Source organism: Dipodomys ordii, unplaced genomic scaffold (assembly GCF_000151885.1).
Source record: "Dipodomys ordii isolate 6190 unplaced genomic scaffold, Dord_2.0 Scaffold6, whole genome shotgun sequence".
Taxonomy (NCBI): Eukaryota; Metazoa; Chordata; class Mammalia; order Rodentia; family Heteromyidae; genus Dipodomys; species Dipodomys ordii.
This window is the reverse complement of record NW_012267222.1, coordinates 1705741-1716423: the sequence shown is the minus strand read 5'-3', so window position 1 is coordinate 1716423 and position 10683 is coordinate 1705741. Positions and strand designations below refer to the sequence as shown.

The 10683-nt window shown below is 57.5% G+C and overlaps 1 protein-coding gene across 1 annotated transcript; it reads left to right on the top strand.

The window, feature by feature from the left end:
* The first annotated feature begins 134 nt into the window (after window positions 1–134).
* Window positions 135–8033, top strand: Lrrc47 (leucine rich repeat containing 47). Its single transcript, XM_013034945.1, has 7 exons — window positions 135–170; window positions 4293–4751; window positions 5570–5686; window positions 6495–6610; window positions 7000–7102; window positions 7325–7414; window positions 7497–8033. The coding sequence occupies exons 2-7, from the start codon at window positions 4293–4295 to the stop codon at window positions 7743–7745; spliced, it is 1134 nt and encodes a 377-aa protein (XP_012890399.1). The 5' UTR covers window positions 135–170; the 3' UTR covers window positions 7746–8033.
* The last annotated feature ends 2650 nt before the right edge of the window (window positions 8034–10683 follow it).

The following is a 10683-nucleotide window of genomic DNA, read 5'->3' as shown; positions in this document are numbered from 1 at the left end:
GGCGGGGAGGGGGCCCCCGGCGGGGGAGGGGGCCGCGGTCACGGGGGCGCGCGGTCCTGGGGACGAGAGGTCCCACGAGGTGTTTCCTTCGCACCTGACGGCCGTGTGGCGGAGCGGGATCCCCGAAAGGCCCAGGCTTGCCCCGGAGCCGGCGGCAAAGCCTCGTGTGGGTGTGTGGTTCGCTTAGCGTGGGTTTCCCGGGCTCCAGCAGAATGCTCGGCCCCGGGGGTGGGACGACGCCGGTGTGGAGCCCAGACCTGCCTCCCGTCCGCTGTGCTCTCTGTGAGGTCTCCTCTTCTTCCACCCTTAGCAGGCAGGCCCGCCGTTCCCCCCCTGCTGCTCCGCCCCTAGTTTACACAGGCTTTTCTTATTAAGACATAAATGGCTCAGTAGCTGGATTTGCAATGACAGTTAACTCCTGGGGTAGTGCAACTCATGTGGCAAATGTCTGTATCTGTGTAAAGGCTTCTCTGCGCTGTGTGAATGTGTGAGGGGGGGTGCAGAGATCAGAGTAGATGGAGAGGCTGTGGGCTGAGACTCCCTGAGTGAGGTCATCCTTTTACTGCTCAGGTGTGAGGCCCTCCCCTCACCCCCCACAGCTATATAACTATCCATTCTGCCTGCCCCTGTGTGGATGTTTTGGTCTGCCAGGACTCTGTTGAGCCTAGTGTGTGTCTTGACATGGCTTCTACATCCTGTGAGTACACCCTCAGCTTACATTGCTTTTCCCTGTCACTTGTTCCTGCCCAGGCTCAGTTAGCTAGTTGTGCTGCCCTTGCTGCAGTTTCTTGGCTGCTCTCTGTATGGCATCCTGGTACTCTCCATCACTTCACCATGTGACAGTGTGCCATTTCTTAACACAAATGGAGAAGCTGCCAAGCCTTCAGGCCCAGACTTGTAGCATTTTCCCATGTCTACAGTTCAGTCAAATAAGCCTGCAAAGCCCAGGCTAGGGGTATAGAGGCAAGGACACAGACACCAGGAGATATCTGGATTAGGGGCATGAGTCGCAGCGGAGGCCTTTGCCTGCCCACTGCTTCCCAGAGGAAAGCGATTGCAGGTGAGATCCTTGGCCTAGTTCTTACACGCACTTCCCTGGGACTGCAACAGGAAGGCCTGGACCCTATTTGCCACTAAGCAGCGTGGGACAAGGAGACTGAGGAGCTGGCCACCCTCTTCTGTCCTCTGCTAGTGTACTTGGCTTCATTGCCCTGTCTTGTACCTGCTTTGTCTGGCTTCCCTCTGGGGGAGACCTGAGAGACACTGGACAGCCTGCCATCTTGCAGGCTCTGGTGCAGTGCCACCAGGGCTGTGGTGGGCAAAGGCAGGGATGTCAGGTTGCTCCTGCTGCACCACCCAGGCCCATGGTGCTGTCCTGCTGGGTCTGCTAGGAGGAGTGGCGCAGTACCTCAGCTAGTTAACAGAGACTTCTCTGGGGGCCCAGGAATGGCCTTGTTTGCAGCTCAGACACAGTAACCAAGATGAACAAACCCTTCCCATATACCCCGCGTTTCTCAGCTCCTGGGAGGTGGCCAGGCATACTCAAGACCTGGAGAGTCCAGGTTCCTTGGTAGCATTTGACAGGGTGTGGTCTGAAGAAATGGCACTGGGGTGCTCCTGCACATACCTGTCCCTGACACAGTCACGCCACTGGGACCCTTCTGCACACATCTCATGTCCACACGCAAACCTTGTGTCTGGGACCAGAGGGGCCTGTGATGACACTTGCTGTTGTCAGTGGTGCTCAGAACCCAGCCAGGCATCAGGAGGCTGCAGCCCAGCCTCACAGCCGCTCTGGCATTGTCTGGAGGCACAGACTCTGTGCATGAGACCAGAGGCTGCTGCTTCCCACCGGCGCTGGCCCTTCTCTGTGAAGCCTAAGGCTTCTTTCCATTTCCATGACCTTGCTTCCTTGTGGGTGCCCAGGGTGGGGGTAGGAGGAGTACTTGGGGTGAAAAGTCTCTGTACGCCCCAGAGCTGTGTCTTTGCACTGCAGGATACCACTCTGTGTGCGTCTCTCTACCTCACTGTCTTTTCTGGCGCATCTTTTCTCCCTCTCTGTCTTAGGAGTTCCTATGGGACTTCTAGCAAATCCTAGACAAATCTTCCCTCATCCAACTTTTCTTTAGCATGAGTTTTTGCCTTAATAGAGCTCTCAAACCAGAGCCCCTTTGGACCGTGTACTGACCTCAAGCACTGTACCCAGGCCCCAAGCCTCTGGACTGGTGGCCTGGCAGGCCACGCTCCGCAGCAGTTGGCCCAGCTTGCTCTAATGCCGAGCTCTGGAGCTGGTGGCCTGGCAGGCCACGCTCCGCAGCAGTTGGCCCAGCTTGCTCTAATGCCGAGCTCTGGAGCTGGTGGCCTGGCAGGCCACGCTCCGCAGCAGCTGGCCCAGCTTGCTCTAATGCCGAGCTCTGGAGCTGGTGGCCTGGCAGGCCACGCTCCGCAGCAGCTGGCCCAGCTTGCTCTAATGCCGAGCTCTGGAGCTGGCTCAGAACCGGTGTCTGGTTCCCATGCTGCTGGCTAGGGGTACTGTCAGCCTAGACTCTGCTTCTGATAGGAGAAGCTGGCAGGCATGCTCTCGGTGACTGGCAGGGCCGCCAGCCAGTCAGCCTACACCCCCAGATCTGTGTGCAACGCAAAGCATCTGGAGAGGAATAACAGGTTCAGTATCCCTCATCCAAAAACCTTGAGCACTGACACGACACCCAAGTGGAAAGTTCCACATCTGACTTTATGTGCTGGGTGGCAGTCAGACGTGGGTCACTGCAGTCACTGTGTAAAACACTTCTGTGTACGTCCAGTGACATCATTGTGCACTTGGGTTCCCTCATTGATGCATCCCGACTCTGAAGTGCTGGCTTGGGACAAAGGCCGCCCACCTGCAGCAACAGTTCTATCGGACAGTCTGATCTCCACGTCCAGCTGCAGTGGTGCTCGCGCGTGCCTCTCCCCAGGGGCACCCGGGTGCTGAGGCCTGCTGACAGCTGCTGGGTCAGGCTTTCCTTTCCGGAGGGCGCTCGTTTGCCTGGGTTTCTGCTGTGCCTTTGGAAGCTTATCCAAAGCCCCTTCCCTGTGCCCAGCTGTCACACACACACGCACACACACACGCATGCACACACACACACACACACACACGGGACTGGCCGCCTCAGCCCCAGAGCAACCAGTCATTCCCCCCCCTCTCCCCAGTTCCAAATGGAGCTGGTATTCGGCCACATCGCCACACAGAGAGGTGTGTGCTTCCAGGCACCTGTGTGTCACAGAGCTCAGGTGTGTCTGGAGCCACGCCTCCCTCTGGACTCCCAGAGACCCCAAATGTTTAGTCCTGGCATCAGCAAGTGAAGAGCAAGGCCGGCCAGAGCCCCCTCCATCCCCAGAGGAAATAAGAAGCAAAGGTTCCAAGGCTGCCAGCCAGTCACACTGGGCAAGATACCTGTCAGGAGCCAGAAGCACAAAGCAGGCAGTGGCCTCTTTCCCACAGCCGAAAGGGAAAGAGGGAGCTGTACACCCGCCGCACGGACCTCCCCAGCCAGGCTCCAAGGAGGAGGCATCAAGAAGGCCAAGGACAGTGTTAGCTGAGCAGTGTGGTCTGCCAGCCCACAGTGAGAGCTATGGAAGACCCCTCCCACTCCTGGGCTCCAAGAGTGCGCGGGCACAGACAGTGAGCGCAGTGCCTCGCCCCCAACTGTGTAGAAGGCAAAAGCAGACAGGCCACATCCCGGCAGCTTCGAGTCTGAATGTGGGCAGAGTCTGTCTGGAGGCTTTGCTCCATTCTCTCTCTCTCTCTCTGCTCAGCACCACCTGGGAACCCTTGCTATCTGCTCTCCTCTAGCTTGGTGGCTGACCAAAAGAGATACAGGATTCAAGAGAGATGCTTCAGTCAGAGAAAAGGTTTTCCGGAGGTGACTGCCCCTGCAGACCGCTCCTTCCTGTTGGGGACTCCTTGCAGGACAGAAATGGTGTGTTTAGCTGGGCACAGTGGTGCATAGCTATAGTGCCAGTTATTCAGGCATACTCAGAGAGATCACAAGTTCAAGGCTAGATCCTATGTCAAAAACAAAAAAGCAAACATTGGGGAAGGACAGCTGAGGGTGGTAGAGCACCTGCCTAGCACCAGCCAGGCCCTGAGTTCAGGCCCCAGAATCACAAAGATGCAAAAAGATGTGAAGTGTCTGGCGTCCAGGTGGATTGCTGCGTGTGGCTGCAGCTTCAGGTGTCTCAGTAGAGGAGTTCCCCCCCCCCCACGTTTGGGTCCCTTGACATGTACGTGTTCTCCGTTCTCTTCCCAGATGCTGGACCTGTCTAACAACCAGCTGAGTGAGATCCCCGCAGAGCTGGCCGACTGCCCCAAACTCAAGGAGATCAACTTCCAAGGGAACAAGCTCCGAGACAAGCGCCTGGAGAAGATGCTCAGCAGCTGCCAGACCAGGTCCATTCTGGAGTACCTGCGTGCCGGGGGCCGTGGCGGCTGCCGGAGCCGGGGCAAGGCGGACGGTTCGGAGAGGGAAGACAGCCGCAAGAAGCGGAGGGAGCGGAAGCAGAGGCGGGAGAGTGGCGAGGGGGAGGAGGAGGCAGCCGACATGGCCAAGCTGCTGCTCCGGGTCCTGCACGTCTCTGAGAACCCCACGCCCCTGACCGTCAGAGTGAGCCCTGAGGTTCGGGATGTCCGGCCGTACTTCGTGGGCGCTGTAGTGAGAGGCATGAACCTGGAGCCCGGAAATGCGCTCAAGCGCTTCCTCGCCGCTCAGGTGTGGGCACAGGCAGCAGCCTGGGGCTGGGAGGGGCCAGGTCACTGGGGCGCGTCCCAGAGCCATGGTGAGGAGTGGTGCAGCCCTGGATCTCAGCTGAGAGGCTGCTGTGCCTCAGTTCCCCTCTCCAGTCCACGGGACGGGCAGGAGCTCCTGTTCTTTGGTGTCCACAGCACCCTCTGCTCAGCCCTGGGCTCCTCACCTCTGCCCTTGCTCTTTGACACTCCACTTCTGCATTTTACCCTACCCTCTGAAAGTGGCCTTACCACCACCAAAAATGCATGCCAGCTACCTCAGTTCTGGGCTCTGGGCAGGTTTTCTGATTATGCAGTAAATGGCACGTTTTGTTCTACACAAGGTGGTGGTGAATCATCCCCTTGTAGCAGTGGCGCGGCTGGTAGGTTTTGCTCGTCCCAAGTGTTGTCTGTCTGGGATGCCAGGTCCTTGAGACAGAAAGCACAGCTTTGCCTGTGAGCCGGGCCGCGCCAGGCTCCCTCCCTCCTGCCCAAGGCAGCCGAGTTGCTGCCCTAGAACCCTGCTCACTGTTCCCGCCCTCTGTGGTTCGGGGAGGAAGCCAGCAGCAGAAGAGCTACTGGGGAACTCTGCTGAAGTTGTGCTTGTTCTGCTGTCACACATGTTATTTCAGGATGGGTTCTTGGAAATCTTAAACCCTGAGTTCTAGAATTAAAGAACCAGCACTGCTGTGGCCAGATTAGAGTGGTGCTGGCAGCCCTTGGCAGGTCTGAGCGGGGTCCGCAGGCTGCGGGCCTCGCGTCGCACCTCACCGTGCCCTTCCTCCTCTCCTGCCTGTGTCGCAGACCAAGCTCCATGAGGACCTCTGTGAGAAGCGGACAGCAGCCACCATCGCCACCCACGACCTGCCCGCCGTGCGGGGACCCCTGCTCTATGCAGCTCGGCCGCCTCAGGACCTGAAGGTGCCTGCCGCCCCCCAGCCTCCAGCTCTGCTGCTTTTCCAAAGATGCGCATGGTTGAGCCCAAACCTCCTGTGTGCTTCTAGGCAGTACTGGTACAAGGTGAAATGAGACACTGGTCTGAAGTCAAACTCTCTAGAAGCGGTTTCTTTCATGTGCTCATTAACTTGTATGTTTGTACCAGTCCTGGATTGAACTCAGGACCTGGGCACTGTCCCTGAGCTTCTTTTTGCTCAAGGGTAACATTCTACCACTTGGGCCACAGAGCCACTTCTAGCTTTTAGGTGGTTTATTGGAGATAAGAGTCTCACAGACTTTCCTGCCCACACTGGCTTTGAACCGCAGTCCTCAGATCTCAGCCTCCTAAAGAGCTAGGATACAGGTGTGAGCCACTGGTACCCAACTGCTCATTAAGTTTTACCTGAAAATTTTATTTAATGTTCCCATTGTAAAACATCTGCCTTCAGGTTGGCTTTGGGTGAGCTACTGTTGCAGGGGTCCTTCAGATGCTAGCTGTCGGACCTGGCCAGCTCTGCCCACTGAGCCCTGTAGGCCCTCAGAAACACAGTTGTGCGCTGGCTGGACTTGAGGTAGAGCTGTCTCTGAGAATATTTGAAGTTAGAGGCACTTCTCCAAAGGCTCCCATGGGAGAGCGCTCCATCCTCAGCCTGCTGGCTTTCCGTCCTAGAGACTTGCTGGCTCTGTCTAGAGGTCAGTCGTAGGAGCATGGGAACTAGGGTGTCATTAATGCACAGACAGTAAACTTTTGGGGTTGTGGGGTCAGCAAGTGTGTGGATTTTTACCCTGACAGATCATCCCCTTGGGGCGGAAAGAAGTCAAGGCCAAGGAGCTGGTGCGACAGCTGCAAGTTGAAGCAGATGAGCAGAGGAAGCAGAGGAAGAGGCAGACAGTGTCAGGACTGCACAGGTGGGCGGGCTGCCCCTGCTGGCTCACCCCTACTGAGCCCCTCCCACTCCTCAGCAAGCCCTCCACGCTGCCAGGTCTGCAAGGGAGGGCAGGACAGACCTCCCCAAATTCCCTGCAAAAGGCAGACAGATGATAGCCTGCTCTCTCCAGGGGCTTGGGCAGGCGAAAGCCTTCCCCAGGGAGACTGTGGTACCAAGGTGGAGGTCCCACCTACCTCTTGGGCAGGATGGCCCTCTGGACAGCAGTGGAATGGCTCAGGCACCACCAGGCATGTCAGCAAAGATGGTAGCATACCGAGTTTGAGCCCTGGCGTGGTGCTAGGAGCTGCTCCGTTTGCTCAGGCTGGCGGGTGGGTGTGCCCTAACTGCCGGCCGTCTGTCCTGTCCCAGGTATCTGCACTTACTGGATGGGAAGGAGAATTACCCGTGTCTGGTGGATGCAGATGGAGACGTGATTTCTTTCCCACCCATAACGAACAGTGAGAAGACGAAGGTAGGGAGACGAGGTGGATGTGGCTTCCCTGTGTTGCAGTGTCAAGCCCTCTCTTGGGGGCCTTGGCCGTCCCTGGTGCTGCCCCACAGCAGGCATTCTGGTGGTATGGGCTTGTCCCCGGCCTTGATGGAAGGTCCTAGTCTCGCTTTGTTTGGGTTTGTGTTGCGGTTACCAATGTCTGATTTTATTGACTGATCTTTTCTGAAATCTAATGTCTTTAAGATTAAGAAAACGACAAGTGATTTGTTTTTGGAAGTCACAAGTGCCACCAGTCTGCAGATCTGCAAAGACATCATGGACGCCCTGGTGTTGGTGAGTAACATAGCTGCCTGGCTCCCTGTACGGGTGAGTAGCCAGTCCTCTTGCTTGCTTAAAAAGGAATTTTCCTTTGCAGAAAATGGCAGAACTAAACAGATACACATTAGAAAACAAAGAGGAAGGATCACTCTCAGATACAGAAGCTGACACACTTTCTGAACAACCTTCGGATTCCCAAAAGAACCCAAACCCTGGGAAGGATGGACAGTGCCCCCTGGTGGTGGAGCAGGTCCGAGTGGTAGACCTGGAAGGGACCCTGAAGGTGGTGTACCCGTCCAAGGCTGACCTGACCACCGCCCCTCCCCATGTGACTGTGCTTCGCTGACACCCGCCGAGGCACTGGTGCCCCCGGCTGGCACGCATGGAAGCCAGAGGCCGCGATCTTGCAGAGGCTTGTGTGTGGCCATAAGTCATCGGTACCTTTTCACCTGGCTGTTTTTAAGGTGTCTGTATTTGTTTGGCTTTTGGGTGGTTGGTGGGGTCAAGTGACATTGTCACTAACCCAATCTTACTGTTTTCTGTGGAATTTCCCAAATACCAGGATTAACTGTTCAAAATGTTCTGATCATGTAGCCCCAGCAAGTAACTCCTTACAGGAAAGACAAACACTGAACGTGGTGTGAATACGCTGTATGTGACCAGAGAGGGCGGAGGACGTGGATTCTGTAGAACCGTGGTGATGTGCCTGACGTGCACCTCTCACCTTTCCCAGCTTGCGTCATCTCACCAGGTTTTTAATGTGATCTTAGAAGTGGCAGGGTTATCCTCTTGGCTTGTGGCTGTCAGTACTCAAGGGGCAGGCGCTGTACTATACTAGGCCTTTCAGAAAACAGCCCGGGTTTGCAGGGAGAGGCAGGACCTGCCCCACATAACTGTACCAGAGGTCGAGCTGGCTGGTCGTGGCTCACATATTGGCCCTGCAGGTGCCCCTGCCCTGCTTCTGTGAGTGGACAGAAAGACTCTGTGTACAAATTGCCAGGGCTGACTGGGGGAGGTAGCAGGCTTTCTAACCAAAAACTGCCATGTATGTGTGTCCAGCACCAGCCACTCCCTCCCTGGAGCTGGACTGCTTGGTCCTGAGGACCTGCCCACTGCAGAGCGCCCTTCCGACCGCATGCCTTACCACCAGTCTGCAGACTTGTAATGGATGGCACTGTCTTAGCTTTGGTGGTCTTTGGCCGGAGTGGACAGTTTTCTATCTTGTATAGAAGACATGATTGAGTTTGTGCAAGTGTCCCAGTAGCCCACAGGGACTCAGGGTCCTAACCAAGCCAGGTGGCTTTGCAAAGCTGGAGACGTGGGCCAGCTGCCCTGTCCCCCAGCCTGGCCCTAGGTTCTGCCAGGCCTTCCTGGTGGCTAAGAACGCTGCGGCTGAGCACTGCTGCCTGGCGGGGCCTCCGTGGCTGTGCCTGGCGACTGTTTATCCTCCCCAGAAACTCGCAGACGCGGTGTGCAAGGGTGGTTCTGTCACCTCATGCTGTTGACCCTCACGCCCCTGGTGCTGCGCTTGGCAGTGTCTGCTGGGAGGCCCAAGGTGCTCTCTCCAGCTGGGACCCTACTCCTGCTCCAGTGGGAGCCCAGGCCGGCCCTTTGGGGAGCTGCGGCTGCTGTGGCTCCGCCCTTGCAGGCAGTGCGCTGCCCCTGGGCTCACAAGGGCGGGCGGATGAACCAGCGCCTGGTGGGCTCTTTTCTGGGGCAGCCTGGATTCTGGGAAGGTTTGAACTTCCAGCAGAAAGCTCCCGCGATGTTCTTTCTGCCCACCCAACACTCTTAATAAAAAACATTTGACAGAAAATATCTCCGCTTCATCCCGTGATCTTCCCCACTTACACTCCCAGAGGATTTGTGGGAGAGTTGCAAAAATCTCCTAGGTCTGCCTGTGGCTCTACATGGGGAAACTAAGGGCCTGGGCCTTGTGTGATCTTTGTTGGCTGCCCCTACCATCTTTGCCTAGATCAGGAACCCACCTGGGCCTCCTCCATCCATGACTCTGACTGGCCCAGTGCGCTGTCCTGCTCCCAAGTCTTCATTGGGAAGAGAGCTGGGTAGCCATGATCTATCCATGATCTCCCAGCCTTCTGGAGCCCAGGGGCCAAGTGACAGAATGGGGCTGAGGCCTGAGCAGAACTGGCTCAAGTGGAGGCTGTGTGCAGCTGGAGTGCCTGCCCATTGTGCCGGGTGACTCGGGATGAGGGCTGGGGTGCAGGGTGCGGCAGGCCGGCAGACCCCAGCGGTAGCTGGGCCAGCCAGAAGAGCAACCGGTCACCTTAAGTCCATGCTGTGGCCTGTCCCTCCTCATCCCACCTTCCTGCTGCTTGTGACTGAGGTTTGGGCATCCCTGGGACACCTGGGCAGAGTGCTGGGTCTTGGGTCCCCTAGAAGCTGAGCAACCATGCAGTACCCCCTGTTCCCAGCCTGAGCAGTGCCTGTACCTCCCCCCAGCCCTAGGCCACGGCCATCCTGCAAAAGCTACAGGGAGGGACTGGAGCTGAAGCCTAGGCTGTAATGACCAGCCACTGGGACAGCCCCTGCCCAGCCTGCCACAGGCTCCTGCAGAAGGGCCACTGCATGGAGACCCAGCCCAGGAGCATCCCTCAGGGTCCCAGTCACAGCCTTTTGGGAATGGGAGGCCAGCTATGTGAGACCCCGTCCCCATTCTCCTCCCCCCGCCCTCTCCCCCCAGACGGGATGGAGAAGGTTCTATCCACAGGACCAAGCACAACCTGAGTTGTCAGCATCTGGACCTGCCACCCGGCCTCCTTCCTGTGGCCCTGAGGACAGCGGCTGCCCATGCCTACTTCCCTCAGCCCCTAAGTGAAGATCACTTTTGCTGAGGGGTATTTCTAGAAAATATTTCCGGGGTCTGGATCGTTTTGCAATAGACCAGGGCAAGTGTGTAGCCCAGAGTCCCCAAGGCAACCAGCTGCAGCAGCCCCAGTGATCACAGCCTGTCCACACACGGCCACGGGGGGGGAGGGGGGGGGCCAGGCCCAGCACATCCTGACCCTCAGCTTGTCCGTGTCCCTGGAGAGGGCCCAGACAGGAAGGGGCACATTCCAGGGCACGGAGCCAAACAGGAAGGGCTGCGAGGAGGACAGGCCTGGCCCTGAGTCACGCCTCACCAGGCAGCCAGGGCAGCACAGCCCGGTGCGCATCGTGTTCCTCAACAGTCTCTTGATCCCTCGTGCGCACACAGGCTCAGCCTGGAGCCCTGGGGCACCTCGGGCCTGCCTGCAGTGGTTGAGAGGCCAGGTTGGGGCCTC